At 39.3% G+C, this 23,810-nt stretch overlaps 1 protein-coding gene across 1 annotated transcript in view; it reads left to right on the plus strand.

The window, feature by feature from the left end:
* The window catches only part of LOC140243895 (ATP-dependent translocase ABCB1-like), a 52,399-nt gene that overhangs the window by 20,038 nt on the left and 8,551 nt on the right, over positions 1–23,810 (plus strand). The window contains exons 13-20 of the mRNA XM_072323565.1: positions 738–969; positions 17,381–17,475; positions 18,045–18,206; positions 19,472–19,576; positions 20,315–20,392; positions 22,479–22,562; positions 22,959–23,165; positions 23,520–23,620. Coding sequence (XP_072179666.1) covers positions 738–969; positions 17,381–17,475; positions 18,045–18,206; positions 19,472–19,576; positions 20,315–20,392; positions 22,479–22,562; positions 22,959–23,165; positions 23,520–23,620 — 1,064 coding nt within the window. The remainder of the gene's footprint in view (positions 1–737; positions 970–17,380; positions 17,476–18,044; positions 18,207–19,471; positions 19,577–20,314; positions 20,393–22,478; positions 22,563–22,958; positions 23,166–23,519; positions 23,621–23,810) is intronic.

Genomic DNA, 23,810 nt, shown 5'->3' on the forward strand with positions numbered 1-23,810 from the left:
GAAGGTAAACCATTACTGAAATAATATCAATGCTTTCCCCGCACTGGAGTGTTATTTTCTGTGGATTTCCTCTTACGGCCAAAATTTAGATTCATCACGGTGGTAACTTGTTCATATTCAATTCCTCGTTTTTTCATTGAATATCAGTACTTGAGTGGCTTTATAATGCTTTAGGGTGTTGAGGCTTCAGCCCCCTGGCAATTACACCATACATGGTATATTTCCTTTGTTTTTATTATATGTGAAGTCGTCAACTCAGAAAAATTATTGCCTCCTTTAACACGAATGCATTGTTAATTTTATCCTGGATGGTAAATCATTAGATTTTCTCTTTATAAAAAGTGATATATTACACTGTAAAACGAGGAATGTTCGCGTGCATTTTAATTTCGCAAATTTCGCGAGCGCCAAGATTCGCGAAATTAAAATGCACGCGAAAGTTCTTGCCCATACTATATGCATTGATGCCAGTGGCAGTTAACGGGAATTTCATGCCGCAAAAAGTGGCTGTCGGCTCCAATTCGCGAAAAAAATTGCCGCGAATATATCATGTTGTACAGTACTTATTTCTCATTCTATTCATGTGGTTCTCAATTCCAAATTCAACCAGTCACTCCCATAAGTGTCTTTTAAGTCCAAATTTGTGAAAATAAAAATGGTGTATGCAGTAATTTACTGTTGCAACTGTTGTGTTAGTAATCCTGCTGCCGTTCTTCACCTCCATATTTGCCGTCCAGGCTCAAGCGGGCCGCACCACCATTGTGATCGCCCACCGCCTCTCCACCATCGTCAACTCCGACGTCATCTGCGCCTTCAAGGACGGCGTGGTGGTGGAGCAGGGGCGGCATGAGGAACTGATGAAGATGGAGGGGGGCGTCTACCACACCCTGGTCATGAAGCAGAGCCGGAAGAGCGAGGAGGACGCCAAGAAGGACGTCGCACTGGATGAGGAGGAAGAAGAGGAGAATGGTAAGAGATGACGTGACTCGTATGTGGTTCTTAAATTTGGCCAATAGATTTGCCTGCTCATACTGAAAGAATGCTGCTCATTCAGCTAACCCTTTTCAGTTTCATCCTCTTTCATTGTCTAATGGCTTGAAACACACCCCATGGTTATGCAACCTATCAGGAGTGCTATAACATGGTATTCATTCATTCATTCATTTATTTTTTCCGTCTGCAACAGAACTTGTAAAACCATTTTTATTTTTCACATAAAACATAAGCACATATACATAAGTATGTGTCAACATTACAAAATATGATAAATTATATTCATGGATAAACAAATGAAAGGGTGAAAAAAAGCACAAAGAACATTCTGAAGTTTAGAAAATGCAGGAGATGGGGAGGAATGCCGAAGAAGCAAGGCATGCCTATAGCAAGGCATGCCATACAGTGCCCCTTCTAAATGCAGAATCTGCTGACAAGTGGAAGTCATTACTTATCAAACAAGGGAGGAGGGGAATAGCATGGTTGAGTATTTACGAATTTGTTGTTTGAATATCTTTGTAATGTCACAAGGCGAGGCACACTTCATTTTTACTCCCTTGAACTGGTGTTGATTCGTAACACCTATAAACACCCTTGCCCGTCAAGAATGCTGTAAGAAGCAGAGCGTGTTTCTATGCTTATAGTGACTTTATGACGCCCCAGAGGAAATAGGACATACAATGTAACATTACACAGTATTCAAAATTCAGCGTAGTGGTCTACTCAACCTATAAACAATGCCTCCATGTATCTTAACCCTAACTAGGCCGCGGGGGGCTATCGCCGCGACATTTCATGACTTTTTTCTTTCGAGTCTCCCGCATCTTTGACACCAAATTTGCGATGCCCGGGTGCGCGGTTCTGAAGTTGCGCATAAATATGTGCGTGCATGTCGGACCAAAAATTGCTCTAAAATGTGAATTCGTGTACAATTTCAATGTAAACTGTGCTTACAGGCAAATTTCATAAAAGCATGATTATTTGGGGGTTTTATTGATTAAAATCAATTAATACCATATTTTTTTGTTCGGAACAATGTCGCGGACAAGTTTCATCGAAAAAACAATGAAAAACATAAGTCGAAAAAACAGAGAAATACATAAGAAATGCAAAAAACAACAAACTACTTAAAAAATTTCTTGTGATGGCACAATTTTTTTCTCTGATATTTGCTCAGGACACTAAAAAGAATATTTACACAAAAACAGTGCCCATTTTGAACTTTATTCAGTGATTTATACCACATTGTCTGATTTCATGCATTATTATGCATAAATTACCATAATTTAGCATAAATGATAATTTAAAAAAAAAATTAATTTCGTGGTACTTTAGATTACGTCATAGGCAATGTGCGTGCCAATTTTTGTCGCGATTGCGCGGTCGATGGCCGATCGAGATCTGGAGGGGGGGGGGGGGGCCTGGGAGGCCCCCTCCCCCAGGTCTGTATGATCTACCTAAATAGCCCGGCCTAGTTAGGGTTAACAAGCATCTTCCTTCCTTTAAAATTGTTTTGAACATGACACAATGTTTGCTAGCTGCTCATTAAACCCCGTACCGGACTGTTGCATGTGCTTTAATACCCAAGTCTGGTACGAGAACACTGAGAATGAATGGTTTCCCCTACTGCACATGACTAATAGTTGGCATTACAGCATGTTTAATTCATGTAATAATCCTTGCCCGAAATACCCTTTGACATGGTTGCCATGCTAACAGAGGAGCCAGTTGTTGGCACGCGGGCGGTTAGTCCCGCCTCGGTAAAAAGTGCCAGCATCCGGTTACCGGACGGTGAGTAGACTTTCATTGTGCAGCTGTGTATCCATCCATTATAGTGCATGAGTAGCAGTGTAGATGGCTTATTCACTATTAGACTGGTATACTCTTGACACTGAGTATACCTGAAAGTGAGTGTTATTTATGTTAAAGGGATCATACAGTTTTGTTAGAGACCTAATATCAGGTATATAACTTTTTTTTTTTTTTTTTTTTTTTTTTTAGTGAGATAATGACAAACCTATTGTGAAATATGAAAGAGCAGGTAGTTTCACGAAGGATCCAATGTTTATTTGATGAAAATTGGCCTTGAAATGGCTGAGATATCCAAAAAAATGATCTTGATAAAATTGACAAGTCACATCTTTTATTAGGATCTCTTCCTTTACCTTGTTTTTAGATATCTCTGTCATTTCAAAACAGATTTTCATCAAATAAACTTTTGATTCCCCTTTGAAATTGTATGCTCTTTCACATTTCATAGGGTTGTTTCTAAATATATCTCCCAAAACGTTACAAGCTGAATCCTCACCTCAACCAGTACTGTACAGTCCCTTTAAAGTAGTTACATATACCTCACAGAACTGTGGAAACTTAAAAGATGTGAAGGTATTGATTTGCTGCCACTGTGTGATGCTCCGAGTGATATGATATATTATTGGAATATAAACTTTGGTCATGTGCTTCCAATGCCATGTGAGTCATGTAATTCCACTTTTTTTTTAGTACTCTTTTCAGGAACTAGAATGACATTTCCTTTCAAGACAAATATGAGACTGATTCTTATTTGAATGTCTAAAAACAAACAAAACCAAAACAAAACAAACTTTAGTATGGAATGTGTTGTGCACAAGTAAAATGCAGGGTGTGGTGTGTACAATAACATTCCATTGACCAAAAAACTACTACATATAGAATTTATTTTGCCATGCACGGGACAATATGAAATTTATTTTGGCCCTGGCTTCTGTGTTTGTTGTTCTTTAGAAAAGTCTACAAATTTAGTGCTCTTGTTTCTGTGGTAATTGCCTTGTGTGGGTATATTTCTTTGTGGTTTACCCACCATTTCTGTTCATGGCAAAATGTAGTGGGATATTTTTATACTTACACTGCATATCTTTAGCATTGTATGCATGCGCTGTGGAAAAAAAAAAGTAAAAATATGTAAATGGCTTGTTAATGTACACACTGTCATGCATGCTTGCATTTTTATGCCTCCGCCACGAAGTGGTGCCGGAGGCATTATGTTTTCGGGTTGTCCGTCCGTCCGTACGTACGTCCGTACGTACGTCCGTACGTCCGTACGCTTTCGTTTACGCGATAACTTGAGTAATATTTACTGGAATTTTACCAAACTTGGTCCAAGTATGAAGTATGATGGGGCAACGATTTGATAAGATTTTGGGTGAAATCGGCTAGAGGTCAAAGGTCAAAGGTCAAGGTCAAATCATGAAATTGTATCCGTTTACGCGATAACTCAAGACTGTATGGAGCAAATTTCACCAAACTTTGTTGGAGGATGATGTATGATGGGACAATTACTTGATTAGTTTTTCAGTGAAATCGGACAGAGGTCAAAGGTCAAAGATCAAGGTCAAATCCTAAAATTTATTTGTTTATGTGATAACTCAAAACTGGATGAAGCAGCTTTCACCAAACTTGGTCCAAGGATGATGTATGATGGGACAATTAGTTGAGTAGATTCTAGTGACATTGACAAGAGGTCAAAGGTCAAAAGGTCAAGGTCAAATGCTAAAAATGTTGCTATTTCCCCCATATCTATGCAATGCCCGCAGTTATTTTCTTGAAACTTAGTGTAGACATGTACTACTGCATAAGGATTCTCCAGAGAGAGTTTCATGTCATAAGGTCAAAGGTCAAAAGGTCAAAGGTTAGGTGAAAATGTTGCAATATCACTTTTCTCGCAAATGGTTCAATGTATCTTCATGGAACATGGTACATATGCATGTACTGACTGGCAGGGATTATCTAGGGAATTTAGGGGTCGTGGGTCAATAGTCAGGGGTTCAAAGGAAAGTGAACATTCAAGATATTTCTGACAAACCTGTTATTTCGATATTTTGCCAGTGAACATTCAAGATATTTCTGACAAACCTGTTATTTCGATATTTTGCCAGTTATGTGAAACTGTCATCACACATTGTCAAGACATTGTACTATACACCTATTGGGAGAATCATGCATTATGGCGGAGGCATCAGTCGCCGTAGCGACATTTCTAGTTTGTACTTGTTTGGTAAGTTCTTGCAGCATGATGAACATTGCATCACAACATTGGTAAATTGAAGGCTGCATTTGTCATGATCATTACCACTCCAGAAAGCATTTTTTTTTTTTTTTTTTCACTCTATGCATGTGTGAAAGATATTTGTCTATTTTCTTTATTTTTGTATTTTTCTTCCTTCAATGTGCATAAACACATTAATTGTTTTTTTTGTGTGTTATACACTACATACGTAGGTATGGATTGTTATTATCATTTGATATCCATGTACATGTACAGTAGCGCTCACGGTAACCTGTGTCACTCCCGCGTATTCCCGCGTGCTTCTTCGAGTGGATAAATCGGCGTTCACTTCCGACATACCTGCGGGGATACGCGGGAATACAGCGGGAGTACAACGCAGCGAGAGCGCGTGCGATTTATCGTGTGGGAAACACGCCAAAACAGCCCGATGTACGATCAACGCAAGCCCGATGTACGATCAACGCAATGTATGAACAATGCTATGCTTCGCATGGCCGAGTGTGCGATTTGCGCTGTGTTGGCCTACAGGTACATCCTTGCATAGCGCGTGTGCTTGCAGACGAACCAGCTCAGTGACAGTTGCAATTATTTGCAGAGTAAGAAAAGCACGCAAAGAAAGCTGCCTCATTGTAATTTAATTCCTCGTGCCAGCACATCGTACTAGTACCTCGCACGGAGGGCCCTGTAAGCAGCGAGGTGGGAGGGATTCGATTCTACCTTCCTGTCATCAGTCCACTGCACAAAACTGCAAAGCAGTAACGTCAGTATTACGAATGGAGCGATGTTACAAGCACGTGATTTCCCGAAGTTTTTTCTAGACTCACAGAGAAATTACAAAAAAAACCCTCTTTCTTTTCAACTTCGTGCACTCACCTCGTGACACATTTCCTGAGAAGAGTTCTTCTATCTTTGTCAATAAATTCACATCGAACCGTGCAGTAATTTTCCAGAAAAAAAAAAAAAGATTCATCTTTAAACAATAAAATACAAGTATTCATGTACGGAGAAAACCTTGTGAAGAAATTACTACATGTACGGTATCCGTAAATCGCTACTCATTCTCGGGGAAGTTGCACATCTCTCCCGTACTCAGTGGAGGAGTGTGGGAGAAACGCGGGAGTTACAATTTCAAGCACGCGGATACGAGAGTTTACAAAGATCGAACCCTCGGGTGTGAGGGGAAACGCGGGAGTTACAAAACTCGCACCCCTCCCGTACTGAGAGCATGGTGTGCGGGAAACGCGGGAGTTACAAAGCTCGGATACGAGAGTTACAAAAAAGAGCGTACCCCACCATCCCGTATTAAGAGCATGGTGTGAGGGAAACGCGGGAGTTACAAAGCTCGCACCCCTCCCATAGTGAGAGCGTGTTGTACGGGAAACGCGGGAGTTACAAAGCTCGGATAACAAAGATCGTACCCCACCCGTATTAAGAGCAGGGTGTGAGGGAAACGCGGGAGTTACAAAGCTCGCACCCCTCCCATAGTGAGAGCGTGTTGCGCGGGAAACGCGGGAGTTACAAAGTTCGGATAACAAAGATCGTACCCCACCCTATTAAAAGCAGGGTGTGAGGGAAACGCGGGAGTTACAAAGCTCGCACCCCTCCCGTACTGACAGTGTGTCGTGTGGGAAACGCGGGAGTTACTATAAAGCTCGTCCCCCTGCCGTATTATTTTGTGCCCGTTTACTTTTCTTTCTTTTTTTAATCAGGTGATGAAACATCGTAGACCAACAGAAAAATAACAAAAAGCCTTTCTATTTCTTTTCTAATTTATGCACTTTCTCTACTGTTATCTAATCTTTTTCTGTTCTTCTTTTTCTCTTTTTTTTCTTCTTCTAATTACTGTCATTACAGTAGGCCTATTAGTATCATCAAAACTTTGTTACTATAACCTCTGAAATTTTCTTTTGTGCAAGCAACAAACTATCTTTCTCTATCTTTCGTCTGCATGAGCACCAAGTGTTTTCTTTATTCAAGAGAAAAAGAAAAAAAAGCAAAATCACAAGCGTTGCGCTCAATCTACTTCCTTACGTTTATTATTGAGAAACTTAAATATATACTATAGCAACGATTGTACTAGAAATGCATACCAGCATCAAAGTAAGCCCATTTTCTATTATTCCTTGAGTTACAATAATCTCGCATCCTTTCCTTGTTAACTCTATACCAGAGGAGGGATTACGGATTACCAGAGGAGGGAATGCATACCAGCATCAAAGTAAGCCCATTTTCTATTATTCCTTGAGTTACAATAATCTCGCATCCTTTCCTTGTTAACTCTATACCAGAGGAGGGATTACGGGGTAATTTCAAAGTTCGCGCTCTCTATTCAGTGGAGTGCGCTTCTGCGGTAAACGCGGGAGCACTAATTTCTCATCCCTCTCGTGATGCTTAGAGGAAGTTGAGGGAATACGCGGGAGTTACAAAGCTCGGATAACAAAGATCGTACCCCACCCGTATTAAGAGCAGGGTGTGAGGGAAACGCGGGGGTTACTATAAAGCTCGTACCCTTGCCGCATTATTTTGTGCCCGTTTTACATTTCTTTTTTTTAAATCATGAATCATGTGATGAAACATCGTAGACCAACAGAAAAACAACAAAAATCCTTTTTATTTCTTTTCTAATTTATGCACTTACTCTGTGACACATTTTCTGGGTAAAGTTCTTCAATCTTTGGCAATAAATTCACATTCATACTTTTCTCGAAAAAAAAAATTGTGTTGCACAATAAAGTTGAGGGAATACGCGGGAGTTACAAAGCTCGGATAACAAAGATCGTACCCCGCTCAGGGTGTGAGGGAATTAAACGCGGGAGTTACAAAGCTCGCACCTCTCTCGTACTGAGAGCGCGTTGTGCGGGAAACGCGGGAGTTACTATAAAGCTCGTACCCCTGCCGTATTCTTCCTCACATTTTCTTCTATACAGTTATGGTTTAATGAGAAAAATAGCGATATTTCCTTATAGTTTAGGCTTCATTGAAAAAAAAAGAAGGTATGGTTGGATGTTTTGTGATACAACTGACTTACACATTTGCACCAAAAAGTGATATCCTGAACATATTTAAAATCATGATCATCATATAGATACAGTAAAATGTAAAATATGATTTTTGTTTGCTATATCCCTTTTTTCAATTAGATATCATTGCATTTCTTCAATTTCACAAGCTCTGAATCTTTGATCTAACAGTACCATGAATATGAAGTGCCTACATTTTTTTTCTTTTTTTTTTTTAGTGGCCTAAATCACTTAGCGATAATGGTCTAACGCATCATGGTGTGATAGAAAATTATTTTCTGGCACGGGGTATATCCCTTTCTCATTTTCGCATGAGTGACATAGCTCGTGTCCCCCTCCTGTATTGATAGTAGAGAGTGCCCCTCCCCCAACCGATACTTCATAAGTGATATCCAGAGTGCGTGATTACACGAGTGACGAGGTTCGTATCCCGCCCGTATTGAAAGTAGGGTTTGCAGGACTACGCGGGAACTTCAAAGCTGATTACCCCTCCTGTATCGAGAGAAGGGGCGCCGGAAAACGCGGGAGCAACAAAGGTCGTAATCAACTTGCCTGTATTGTGATTACAAAATGCGGGAGCACGCGGGAGCTTCAAGGGTCATTACCCGCGTCCCCTCCCTTATTGAGAGTTAAACAGGCAGAGCGGGACTACACGGGAGCTACTACCTTTCTTCTCATTTACATGACCACTTTCAGTGTTAATGCCTTCACAGACCACAGGCAATTATTGTAATTATATAATAGCCATGCTTTATTTTCACTTACCTTTCTCCTCACTTTCACGAAGAGTTTGTCGGTATATCATTATCCTCACTTCCTCGACAGAATGCTTGCCCTTCCCATTAAGGTCTTGGTTCACATGTTCATCGACAAGCTCCGGATCTTAAATTTATATGTTAAATATCTGATGAACGCTATTAACGAAAGCTTAAACCTCTCTGCCACGACACGGAGTGATCATGCATTTCTTCGTCTGGCGGCAAAATATTACATACGGTAAATATCCAAATGATGGTTGTACACCCGGAAACTAAAATTGAGTCGTAACGTGGCAAGCAAAATCCTCGACGTTGTTGCAATATCAAGTGTTTATTGTAGATTTCATTGACATCCAATGAAGTGAAAAGGGAAAACTTGTCACATAGTTTCATAACCTTACTAAGTGTTCATCACGCAGACGAAGAAAAATTTGTCAAGGCAAACCTATGGTTTCACTATGCGTTCACTTTTTGAATTGTATTCAAATAATCTATTCTGTACTATCCTTAATCTGATCAATCTTGCTGCTCTTCTCTGCGTCTTCTAGTATCATTGTAACTTCGTTTCTTTTACCTCTTTAATGTCCTTTCCGATAGGCGATAAGGCAAATGTCTTCTCTATATTTTCTCTGAGCACCAAATGGTTTCATCAGTCAAAAGAAAAAGAGGAAGACAAACAGCGAGGAGCTCGATATGCAATTTACATACATTCTTCGTAGAATATTTGTTCTGGCAGGATATTGGTCCTGGCCATCACTATAACGTCACATTTTTTCGGAATTGTGGTACCGGAAATTTTATATTGTACTTCTTCCCATCCACAAGCTTTGGTTCTACTATTTTTTTTTTTTAATAGTATGCATGTAATATGGCAAACCTGTAAATCCATCAACAGATTACAAGTAGTTTTTGATTTGTTCTGCATTTTGATAACAGTAGTTACAAAAATCCATGGGAAGAGGGAAACTTGTCAAATGCATAGTATTCAGCATTCACCTTAAACAAACGTAATGCGTTCATCTTTCGAACCTTATACTCACATCTTTACACCTGTTATCTAATCAGTCTTTTTCTCTTCTTCTTCTTCTTCTTCTTCTTCTTCTTCTTCTTCTTCTATACTGTCATTCGTATCATCACAACAACCTTGTTACTATATATTATAACCTCTGTAATTTTCTTTTACACAAGCAGCAAACTGTCTTTCGCTGTCTTTCCTCTGCATGAGCATCACGTGTTTTCATTATTCAAGAGAAAAAATCACAAGCGTTGCACTCTTAATCAATACTTTCTTGACAGAGTATTTTGTTATGGCCGATTTTGGTCCGGGTCATCAGTATAATGAACAAGGGAACCATTTTTCAAACTCACCAACTTATCTATAGACATGAAGCAGAGAGGTGGAACTGCTTGAATTAATGCACTATAAACTATGGGTATACACGGTTATATTTACTTGAGAAACTTTAGTATATAGCAACGACTGTAGACATGCATATCAGCATCAAAGTATACTATTTTCTATTATTTCTGGAGTTAAATAATCTCGCATCTTGTACTTGTTAAGACTATTATATTATACAGAAGAGGAGGGATTACGGGGTAATTTCAAAGTTCGTACTCTCTATTCAGTGGAGTGCGCTTCTGCGGTAAACGCGGGAGCACTAATCTCTTATCCCTCTCGTGATGCTCAGAGGAAGTTGAGGGAATACGCGGGAGGTACAAAAGCTTGCATGCCTTCCGTGTTCACTGGAGCGTACGCGGGAATCGCGGGAGCTACAAAGTTTAATCTCGACTCCTCCCGTGTTCACAGGAGGTTCAGCGTGAATGCAAGCTTACACAAATCCATTCCAGAACATACTTTTTTTTTTGTTACATTGGTCCTGCATGGCCACATTTTTCGGGATTGTCGTACCAGAAATGTTATACTGTACTTCTTCAAATCCACAAGCTCCGGTTCTTCATAAAATAATAAATAATCATATATGAAATTTTATACAATGTATATACATTTTCGGAAACGTTGTATATAGTAATAAAAGATGGCAAATTAAATCCTCGAAACATCACAAGTCTTTGTTTTTATCTTTTAGTTTGATAACAGGAGTAACAAAAATCCATGGTTAGAGGGAAACTTATCAAATCATTCAGCAATATTATTCAGAGTTCACCCAATAAACAAACAAACAAAATAGTATGCGTTAACCTTTTGAACTGTATATACTCACATATTTACACCCGTTATCTCATCAAATCTTTCTCTGTTCTCTTCTTCTACTTGTTACTGTCATTATTAGTATTATCATAACAACTTTGTTACTATTAACCTCTATAATTTTCTTTTGGACAAGCAACAAACTAACTGTCTTCCTCTATCTTTCCTCTGCATGAGCACCACGTGCTTTAATCATTCAAGAGAAAAATAATCACAAGCGTTGCACTTAACCAATACTAGTCTTTCTTGACAGAGATTTGTTATGGCCGATTTTGGACCGGGTCATCGTAATGAACATGGGAACCATTTTCTTCAAACTCACCTGTTTGAGATCTTACAGACATGAAGTATTGGGAGGCGGAACAATTAGAATTAACGCATATTTATTTGAGAAACTTCAGTATATTATTTATAGCAACGACTGTACCAGTCTTGCATAATCAGCAGCAAAGTATAGCTAGTATAGGCCTATTTTCTTTTATTTCTGGAGTTAAACTTAATAATCTCGCATCTTTTACTTGTGAAGACTATTATACAGAAGAGGAGGGATTACGGGGTAATTTCAAAGTTCGCGCTCTCTATTCAGTGGAAAGCGCTTCTGCGGTAAACGCGGGAGCTCTAATCTCTCACCCCTCTCGTGACGCTCAAAGGAAGTTGAAGGAATGCACGTACGGGAGGTACAAAGATTGCATCCCTCCCGTGTTCATTCGAGCGTACGCGGGAATCGCGGGAGGTACAAATCTCGACTCCTCCCGCGTTCACAGCAGGTTCAGCGTGAATACAACCTTACACAAATCCATTCCAGAATATTATTTTTTTTTTCTAACACTGGTCCTGCTTGGCCACAATTTTCAGGATTGTCGTACCGGAAATTTTATACTGTACTTCTTCAAATCCACCAGCTCTGGTTCATAATCAAATATTATACTTTTTTTTTCCGTACACGTTTTTCTTCTAGTAATATCAGATGGCAAATAGATCCCTAAAAACATTACAAGTCCTTGTATTATTCATTTTGATAACAGCAGTAACAAAAATCCATGGTAAGAGGGAAATTTATCAAATCATTAGAGTATTCAGCATTCACCTTAAAAACAAACAAATGCGTTCACCTTTCGTATACTCACATATAAATACACCCATCATCTTACCAATCTTTTTCTGTTCTTCGTCTTCTACTTATTACTGTCATTATTACTACTATCATAATAACTTTGTTACTATAACCTCTATAATTTTCTTTTAGACAAGCAACAAACTGGTATCTGTTCTCTGCATGAGCACCAAGTGTTTTCATTATTTAAAGAAAAAAATATCAAAATCACAAGCGTTGCCCTCTACTTTCTTGACAAAGTATTTGTTATGGCCAATTTTGCTCAGGGCCATCACTAGGTAGTAATGAACTTGGAACCATTTTCTTCAAACCCGCACCAGCTAGAGATCTTAGACTTGAAGCAGGGAGGCGGAATTGCTTGAATTAACGCACTATCAATCTATGGGTACGTATTTGAGAAACTTACGTATACCATAGCAACGACTGCATACTATAGAAATGCATATCAGCATCAAAGTAGGCCTATTTTCTTTAGTTGAGTTGCTTAGTCTCGCATCCTTCACTTGTTAACTCTATACCAGAGGAGGGATTACGGGGTAATTTCAAAGTTCGCACTCTCTATATTCAGTGGAGTGCGCTTCTGCGGTAAACGCGGGAGCACTAATCTCTCATCCCTCTCGTGATGCTCAGAGGAAGTTGAGGGAATACGCGGGAGGTACAAAAGCTTGCATGCCTTCCGTGTTCACTGGAGCGTACGCGGGAATCGCGGGAGCTACAAATCTCGACTCCTCCCGTGTTCACAGCAGGTTCAGCGTGAATACAACCTTACACAAATCCATTCCAGAATATTTTTTATTTTTATTTTTTATTTTTAACGCTGGTCCTGCTTGGCCACAAATTTCAGGATTGTCGTACCGGAAATTTTATACTGTACTTCTTCAAATGCACCAGCTCTGGTTCATAATAAAATATTATGCAATTTTGTTTTCCGTACACGTTTTTTCTTCTAGTAATATCAGATGGCAAATAAATCCCTAAAAACATTACAAGTCCTTGTATTATTCATTTTGATAACAGCAGTAACAAAAATCCATGGTAAGAGGGAAATTTATCAAATCATTAGAGTATTCAGCATTCACCTTAAAAACAAACAAATGCGTTCACCTTTTGTACTGTACTCACATATAAATACACCAATCATCTTATCAATCTTTTTCTGTCCTTCGTCTTCTACTTATTACTGTCATTATTACTACTATCATAATAACTATGTTACTTTAACCTCTATAATTTTCTTTTAGACAAGCAACAAACTGGTAACTGTCTTTATCTATCTGTCCTCTACATGAGCACCAAGTGTTTTCATTATTTAAAGAAAAAATATCAAAATCACAAGCGTTGCCCTCTACTTTCTTGACAAAGTATTTGTTATGGCCAATTTTGCTCAGGGCCATCACTAGGTAGTAATGAACTTGGAACCATTTTCTTCAAATCCGCACCAGCTAGAGATCTTAGACTTGAAGCAGGGAGGCGGAATTGCTTGAATTAACGCACTATATAATCTATGGGTACGGTTATATTTGAGAAACTGAAGTACGATAGCAACGACTGTACTAGACATGCATATCAGCATCAAAGTAGGCCTATTTTCTATTATTTATTGAGTTACAATAATCTCCCATCCTTCCCTTACTCTATAGAGGAGGGATTACGACTTCGCGCTCTCTTTTCAGTGGAAAGCGCTTCTGCGGTAAACGCGGGAGCACTAATCTCTCACCCCTTCGTGATGTTCAGAGGAAGTTGAGGGAATACGCGGGAGGTACAAAAGCTTGCATGCCTTCCGTGTTCATTGGGGCGAACGCGGGAATCGCGGGAGCTACAAATTTCAACTCCCCTGCGTGTTCACGGGAAGTTCTGAGCGAATACACTAATGTTAGTCAGGAGGTAAAATCAAAACTTGTCAAATCATTATGAAGATATTTAATATTCACAAATGCGTTTATTTTTCGAATCGTATTACATCGTCTGTGTCTACTCTTTGCCTCCTCTTGTAATCATAATTTTTATTGTCTCCTCTCATTTTGCAAGGGGTCTGTGCCGTCCATTTACTCACTTCACAAAAGCTAATTCCAATAATCATTTATGTCATTATTATCATGACTTCATAATTTTCTTTTAGCTCTATAATTTCCTTACGGATATTTCTAAGCGATACGATAATTGTTTTCTAGCTCTATTTTTCGTATGAGCACGGTATGGTTCCCTTTTCATATAAGCAAATTTAATAAACAGAGGGCCGCGGGGCGATCAACAAATTGTCGATCGCGAGTGCCAGCTGTTGTGATCGCATATTTCTCGACAGGTTGTGAGTATCAATGACATTTCGGGGAATACACGTTCTTCAGGGGCTACATGTGTTTTCATGGTTCTCTGCTAAACTTTATTCTCTGACGTTATGGCATAAAGTTACGGCAAATACATAGGCCCTAAGTAAAGCAAACAAATGGAAATAAAAAAAAAAAATCTTTCTCGTACGTTGCCTTACGCTGTGACAGGGAACAGCTGATACGAACTAGCGCAGGCTTATTAGCTCATGCGGTACCAGAAACACATGGAAGGCAATATTATTTATTTATTTATTATCACTATTATCATTATTATTATTATTATTATTATTTTTTTTTTTGGTACTGCCAACCAATCGACTCGGCGGTCATACAGCACGGTCGGAGAACTAGATGGGAGACACAGGTGCGTCAGTTACCAGTGGGCCTACAAACTGTACTTTACGTACAGGAATACTGCACTACTATCGCGCAAAACACATCGTGCTGTTTTCATGGGACTGGAAATCAATTCGACGTTTTGCATTTGTTTGTCATGTTGCATTGATTCTTGCCGTTCGATGCCTCCTCGGGACTCGCTCGAAATGAGAAGGTAACGATATTGTACCGTTGCGTTCGTGGTCCAATGCGAATGTCTTCTAGTCTTTAATGATATGTAGCATAAATTTTACTTGGGTTTTGCTGGGATTAATTCCAAATTTGTTTTTTTAATGTACAAGTTTTGTACTGTGATTACGCCACTCGTAACACATACAGTGAGTGCACATTGCGTCGTCAGGAACAGCACTACAAGCACAACGTTGAATCGCGCGCTGCTAGCTGTGCTGTGCACAGTGTGCATGCATGCTGCAATAGCGATCGTACAACTCGCACTGAACTGGAGTCTCGCTCGTGTGGGCGGGAGTTCCCTGTACTGTGTGCGGTATTGTCGCGATTTTTGGCGCCGCACACATCGTCCACGGACTTGCGAAAATTCTGCATGACAGAGCGCGGGAGTACGCGGGAGGACGCGGGCATACGCGGTAATCGCGGGAGTGACACGGACCCCCACAGGTTACCGCGAGCGGGACTGTATGTGCTTGTATTATTTACTATTGCCTGTGCATAAGGAGGTAATCAAACTGTGTTTGTACATATTAATTTAATATCAGTACAGCTTTGATAAGCTATGTAGTATAAAAGAGGATCATTATTGGAATCTTGACAACTTAAATGCTGCTTAATACCTATTTTTGTCTTGTCATTTTGCATTTTATAAAGACAAACTAGAGAGTTTGGTGCCGACAAATCGTTAGATGTCTTTTTCTTTGTAGTCAAATTTGCAATATGGTGGTACATTGTTGCACGTCTGTCATACAACTGCATGTGTGTGCTAAAGCTCTTAAGACTAGTCCCAACTATACTCAGGCAGCTGTCTATAGGAATTGCATGTTTAAAGCAAAATCAGCTCATCCTCAATGGGTTAAGATATTGCGTTCTAAATGAGCAAGACTGACAGTGAAGTAATGAACTGTGTAGCAAAACTTGCAAACATTGATCTCATGTAGCTAGTGAAATCAGGAAGGAAGAGAGTTTAATATGCTCTCCAGTCTCTGTCCACATTCAAAACTTATTGCATCACTTCTTTGATCATTCCCATTTTTATCTCAAAACACTTTCTCTTTCCTTCTAAGTCTTTTTGTTTGACAAAGTTGATGTGTTGTTCAGTCATGACATGGCAAAATTGAAAGGAAGGGTTGTGCAATTAATGTTTTTTTCTAATTGCTTCCAAACCTTTTACATTTATCAAACTTATTGATCAGTCATGAGATTGAGAAGTTTTATTTTCACTTTCAAACTTGAAGGATTCTATGAAATGAAAACAAAAAAGATAAGAAAAAGCAGGAAATAAACAATATTCTTATCAGTTGCTTTTCTGACTGTCATAAATGTATAAAAAGCAAGCAATGGGCAATGTCATGATAACTTTTTTCCATTCAGCACTCACAATGTGGTAGACTAAGTTTCTTTTTGTGTAATCCCAGTGCATCATTGTGAAAGTAGAAGAAGATACTTATGTGTCCTTTAAGACCTCGTCTCATTGATCATGTGTTCTGTACATTGTTTCTTGGAAGGCAAGTGCGACTGTACATGTATATGACAGATTTTTTTGTGTTCAGGTCATGAGAATCGAGTATGTTCCTGGTTTATGACAGATATAAGTGAAATAACATCAAATTTAGCTGTCATATCCGTCCACCCACACCATCTGTGTGATACAGAAGAAACTTTCTTTATGAAACTCAAAACCAAACTGTCCCCATAACAATAATAGATGTATGTTAAAGGGACTGTACAGTACTGGTTGAGGTAAGGGATTCATGTTTTGAACATTTCTAAGTGAGATTATGAGAAACCTCTTATGAAATATGAAAGAGCATGTAATTTTAAGAAGGATTCAACGTTTATTTGATGAAATTTGGTTTCGAAATGGCTGAGATATCCAAAAACGTGATAATAAAAAAAGGCGACATGCCACAACTTTATTATGATGTCTTTGTTTCACCTTGTTTTTGGATATCTCAGCCATTTCAAAACCGATTTTCGTCAAATAAACTTTTGATACCCTTTAGATTTGCATGCTCTTTGACATCTCATAGAGTGGTTTCTGAATATCTCGCAAAATGTTAAAAGCTAAATCCTCACCTCGACCAGAACTGTACACACCCTTTAATTATGTTCTTTGTTTTACTTTTCTAAATGTCACATTATTATTTAATTTGGTGCTGGATTTTCAAGTCCTCCTTCAGAAATTCCAGTTTTTCCTTATCAACAAAATCTACAACTTTCCCTCTTCACCCTGGTGAAATAATGAACTTCTGTGCAACCATCATATCATCTTTCTTGTTTTACTTCACTATTCATGTTTTGTTTATTATTATGAAATATATGCTTCCTTTTCCAGGCCATGAAGAGAAAGTTTACAGAGAGGGATCTGTGAAAAAGGGAGGTTTGAAGCGTATGCTGTCCAGGACGCAGTCCCAGATTTCTGGAGACTCTAACAAAAAGGTTGGTGCATTCGAGGAGACTCTTATAAGTACCCTCATATATGAGGGGAAAAAAACCCCAAACAAACAGCAATGTGTGAAATAATTTTCTCAGAAAAAGGCAATAGCCTTCAGTAGCAGTCACTATTGAGGGATCAGCAACATGTGAACAGTGCCTTTATAGAATTTCAATGCAGATCATGTGTGTGGCATATTACTTGTAATTCAAAGTCAGTGAGTTTGCTTCATAATATGACAGACTGGATGTCCTCTTCCCTAGATATAGGGCAGTAAGAGATGCCTTTTGTATGAAAATAAAAAAAGCATTTCACCAATTTCTCTGTGCAAGTTGTATCAGCTGGCAGTATGAACTAGAATTTTGCATGTCAGAATTCTGCAAGTGAGGGGGTGAACTGACCAATAAAACCTTCAGTTTTTATACCAGTTTATGTGTTTACACCACATATTTTATTAAAGGACCACATAGTCTATTGAAGGTCCCTGTTGCAAGACCAACCAGTACTTTATGAATGCCTCCCTCAGTTCCGGTGTGTGAATATTGAAATTACTGTCTCTGGTTTCCAGGAAGAGGAGGAAGAGGATGCGGCGGCTCTAGAGAAGTACTTCAGCTGGGGTCGGATCTGGCGGCTGAACACTCCTGAGTGTGGATTCATCTTCCTGGGTTGCGTTGGGGCGGCCATCAACGGGGGCATCCAGCCTGGTTTTGCCATCATCTTCAGCAACGTGCTAGGGGTAAGTGGGGAAGCCCCCTTGGTGAAGTACCGACCCCACCCATCCCCCCCCCCCCACTCCACCTCCTTTGCCCTCCCTCACATCAATTCATGGGTGTGGCACACTGCTATGTAGAGGATAAGTGCTCTTTACTCTCATCAATTGAGGGATAAAGAGATTGATTTATGATTTCCAGTTTATGCTTCCTTGGAGGAGGGAGGAGATTTTTATTTTTTTTTTGCAGTTTCTCCCATTGACTGAGATATAGAAATAGGTTGATTCCAGTTGCTTTAAGATACAGATATGGCAAAGACCTCCATATAGTGCTTATAATGATGAGGCTACCGAGGATAGATGAGAGCATATCACCTTGACCGTTACTATGGGCCTTGTTGCATAGATACCAATATTTCAATGCAGCTTTCATTGCTGCCCTTTCTGGTAGAGAATGTTAGTAGATCAATGCAATGAATATAAAAGACTGTAAGTATTTTAAAGAGTTTGGCAGAATAATTTGTGGTTATATCATGTGAGTCAATTATTTTTTCAGTCATGCATGAGCAGAGTGTGATGCTACATGTAGCTCATTGGTACCAGAGTGCTAATGCTGATTCATAACAGAAAGTTGGAAAAGAGCCACAATCTTGGATATTTGAAATGATATCCTACTTTGCAAGACAGCCCTCCTCTGATAGGATGTAGACAGTCTGATTTGGTGTGATGGAAGAATTTTCCTGTTTTTTTCAGCATGTTGTGAATGTTGCCTGTCACAACCCTGTTGTATATTGTAATCATTTTGTATAATGTTTTTCATTACCAGGTCTAGATTCTGTGTGTTTCTGTAAGCCTCTCCAAATTTCTGTAGAATATAACATTTCGTCGTGCGCATGGCAGATTGTCGTTAGCGCGCTTCCGTGCGCATGGCAGATTGTTGTTAGAGCACTTCCGTGCGCATGGCAGAATGTTGTTAACCCTACGCGCACTCCCACACCCTAACGACAATTTGCCATGCGCACTCCCACACTGTAACGACAATCTGCCAGGCGCAGGGAAGCGCGCTAACGACAATCTGCCATGCGCACGACGATTTGTTATGGTGAATTGGAAAAAATCTTATACAATAGTCCTAAGTATGAAGATTAGAGTTCAGCTTTGTTTGTGTGTTTTTGTGTGTGTGTGTGTGCATTGGAATTGCCCAATTTGTATATATTAATATACAAATTGGGCAATTGGGCAATGATATCATTCTTTCATCTATTTTGTTTTATGTCTTTTCTTTCTTGAAGGCTTTTGGTCTCCCTACCAATGGAGAAATCTTCTCTGAGATTACCAGGTACTGCATCGCATTCGCTGGGCTTGGAGTAGCAGCCCTACTAGGGAGCATTATACAGGTAAGTGACTTGAAAGTATACAGACATAATCTTCACAGGGTTGGCAAGATGTATTTAAAAAATACATATGTTCAAGTACTATCTTCCCAAAAGTATTCTTCTGAAAGTATTTTATTCAATCCGAAAGCACAAAAAAATAGCAATACCAAAAGCTGTTGCTGCAGCATTTTGTGTTCTGCTGTACTATGCTATTTCTTTATATGCGAACATTTCCCCAATATTTTCTTAAAAGATAAAGAAGTTGTTTGTTTTGTTTTGTTTTGTCTTCTAAATTAGGCAGAAGATTTTGACAGTTTAAGAAGATATATTTGTTGTTCTTTGTAAATTTTGCTCACATGAATGTTGTTATTTTGTGTCAGGTAGCTCTTTCCAGAGATATTGCTTGATATGTTTCTGCACTAACCCACCGAGTATACAACTGTATGCAGTATAACAGTAATAACTTTAGTTGAGAAGTTATCATTCTTAGAAGCTGATACTTGGGATGACACATTTCAATTTCAAAGCAATAGGAGATGAGAATGGAATATGCTAAAGCTAGACTTGTTAATCCGAAAAGGGGACTTCGTTTTGTCTGATATTCTGAGGATGTCTGCAATTGTGTATTGAGGAAGTATGAAAACTTTGTAGGGTATAGAAAACCAAGGTTCTACTATCTTTACTGATACCATGCTTTACTAATAATGAGACCAAGGCGTAGTCCTCTTAACTATTGATATCACTACCATTTTCCCTCAGGGCGTGGGCTTTGCCAAGTCTGGTGGTGAACTGACGCTGCGTCTACGTCACATGATGTTTAAGGCCATGCTGAGACAGGTATAACATAATGTTTACTTGCAATAAATCCGTCTGTCTGTCCGTCCATCTATTCACAATCTATCTTTCCACCTACGTATTGTATCTTTTCATTCATTAATTTATCAATTCATGTTTTTATTGTTCCTTTTATCTGTGATTATCATCTGTATATCTGTCTTTCCATGATTCTGATGCAGCTGTGTCAGTGTGAACTCTTTGTAGCGATGTCCACGGAATCCTAACTGATCTTGATTATGATCGTGATCAGTAATTAGATGATACACAATATTTATTTGAATCCCATGTCCTCAGAATTGTGCCTAGAGACTGACTCTCATTCAGTGTACTTTGGGTGTGGTAAACATTTCCTTTACCATTTGCGATATGATTTGATATGAACCATTTGTATCGTCTTTTTTTTTTTCATTACATGTACAATTGTGGTGTACATCTGTAGAATGTCAGACATTTAGCATCTTTGATTTCTACTAGTTTTACAATGTAAAGTAAATTAGTGTGAGTACTGCTCTTCCTAAAACTCAAAAAAACAAAAATGTCCAAAAACAAAACTGTGACAGTACAAATCATCTGCAATTATTGGTAAATCCAGTGTATAGTGTCTAGAAAATATTGCATTTTTTTTAATACTCTGATGTGCTCTATATTTTATTTGTTTTATTATGCCTCCGCCACGAAGTGGTGCCGGAGGCATTATGTTTTCGGGTTGTCCGTCCGTCCGTCCGTCCGTCCATCCGTCCGTCCGTCCTTCCGTCCGTCCTTCCGTCCTTCCGTCCTTCCGTCCGTCCTTCCGTCCGTCCTTCCATCCGTCCGTCCTTCCGTCCGTCCTTCCATCCGTCCGTCCGTCCGTAATGAATTTTGTGGACAAGGTAACTATCAAAACCTGTTGAGGTATCCTAATGAAACTTGGCATGTATGTGTATTAGGGGGTGAAGTTGTGCCTATCAACTTTTGGGTGCACATGCTCAAGGTCAAAAGGTCAAGGTCAAATATATAAAATTTCACTATTTCCACCATATGTATTTAATGCCTGAAGATATTTTCTTGAAACTTAGTGTATACATGTATTACCCAATTAAGATTCTCTGGTGAAAGTTTGGGTCATGAGGTCAAAGGTCAAAGGTCAAAAGTCAAAAGGTCAGGGTCAAATACATAAAATTTCACTATTTCCACCATATCTATTGAATGCCTGAAGATATTTTCTTGAAACTTAGTGTATACATGTATTACCCAATTAAGATTCTCTGGTGAAAGTTTGGGTCATGAGGTCAAAGGTCAAAAGGTCGAGTAAAAATATCAAAACTTCTTTTTTTCTCCATACCTTGGAAAATTGTTCAAGGTATCTTCATGGAACATAGTATATACATATACTGACTGGAAGTGATTATCTAGCGAATGTAGGGTTCATGGGGTCAAAGGTCAGGGGTCAAAGGCCAAGTGCAACACTTCAAAATTTTACTATTTCCCTCCTATCATGCAATGCCAGCAGGGTTATTTTTTTTACACTTGGTGTATGCATACATGTGTAACCTAATAGAAATTCTCTGGAAAGGTTTTTTTTCTTCTTTTTTTTGCCTCAAAGGTCAAAAGGTCAAAGATCGAGTGAAAGTGCTGAACTATCTTTTTCCTCCATATCTTGGAAGTGGCTCAAGTTATCTTGAAACATAGTACATATTATGCATGTTCTACCTGAAAGTGATTATCTTATGAATTTTAGGGTCAAGGGCCAGATGAAAATGGTAACAATTTACTATTCAATTCAGAAATTGCACTTTTTCTCCACACCTGTACCTTGAAAAATTACTCAATGCCTAAATGTATGAATGGGTGAAAGTCGAGTTAAAGTCCTTAAATCCCTAGATACATGCTCTCCTATTCATCCAATTAAACCTAGGTCAAGGAAGGTGAACATTCAACACATTTGTGACAGACTTGTCATTTCAATATTTTGCCAATTTTGTGAAAATGTAATCACACATTGTCCACATGTACTATCTAGACCTATTGGGAAAATCATGCATTATGGCGGAGGCATACCAGTCGCCAAAGCGACATTTCTAGTATTTGATTTGTTTCTCTTGTACAGAACATTGGATGGTTTGATGACAAGTCCCACGCCACTGGTGCCCTCACAACCAAACTGGCAACTGAAGTATCCCTTATCCAAGGAGTGAGTACACAAAGCATTGGCACCTGACATATGATAGTAATTTATGGGACTGAATTGAAGCAGCAAAATTTTGGGAGTCGTATGCCCCTTTTTTCCAGTCACATCAGATTCAAGGGGGATGATGAAATACTCTATCTTGATGCATTGTGTCCATTTTACACTTATGTGTCTTTTTCACCTCATTGAACTTTCACACAATGCCACTGACATTCACTGCATTGCATAGACACAAACTTTTGAGAGCATTTTGCTCTCGCAAATCGTGACTCCTGAAATTTGCAAAAGTTTCATGCATTTTAACATTTCTGATGTTACAGGTATCTACAATGTAGTATTGATTCACACCTGCGGTGGCACTTTTCTCAAGGTGTTTTTGACATTTACCATGATGTGTAGGTCACAGGCATCCGCATCGGGATGATATTCGAGGTCATCTGCAACATCGGCGTGGGCATCGCCATCTCCTTCTACTACTGCTGGCAGCTGGCGTGCCTCCTCCTCTTCGGCTTCCTCCCTCTCCTCTCCCTGGCTGGGATGCTGGGCTGGCGCATCCTCCAGGGCAACTCCATCTCGCAGCAGGGCAGCCAGGTGGAGGTCGGCAAGGTAACCGCATCCTCCCCTGTTTCTCACAGTGTGAAGCAGAGCATCTCACAAACCATGAATTTATGTAGTAATTTATGCTGTATCCTAAGTTTTACTAGATAGAGATGTAGACTTTTTGGTACATTCTAGGTGCATTTTAATTTCATAAAACTTGGCTCGTGAAATTTGCAAAATTAAGATGCGCACAAAATTTCTGGTTTTACAGTGTATACAATTATTTGAGATTAGCATTCATGCTTTTATTCTGTGTTTCGATGTTTAGGCAAAGCTTTTTCCCTTTTTTTCAACTTCACTGTGTTTTCTTGCATTTCCTTTGTTCTTACTGTCGTTGAATCTCTCTACCTTTGTATACAGCTTGTTTCTGAGGCCATTGAAAACATCCGGACGGTCCAGTCCCTAAATCGTGGTCAGCTGTTCCATGACAAGTACACAGAGCTGCAGAAGCCTCCATACAAGTGAGTCCATACTCTGTGCGGGGGGATAAGGGGCAAGATGCCCAAAGCTTTCAGTAGAAAAGGGATTGGTAGCAGGTGGCCAGAGATGGGTATGTCGTGTGACCACTGATCAAAAGGTTGCGAGCTCAAGTTCAGACCTTTAGACACTGAGCAGTATGTATTGTTTGAAGGGTGGTTTTTGCAAGGTTAG

Source organism: Diadema setosum, chromosome 20 (assembly GCF_964275005.1).
Source record: "Diadema setosum chromosome 20, eeDiaSeto1, whole genome shotgun sequence".
In the NCBI taxonomy this organism is placed as follows: Eukaryota; Metazoa; Echinodermata; class Echinoidea; order Diadematoida; family Diadematidae; genus Diadema; species Diadema setosum.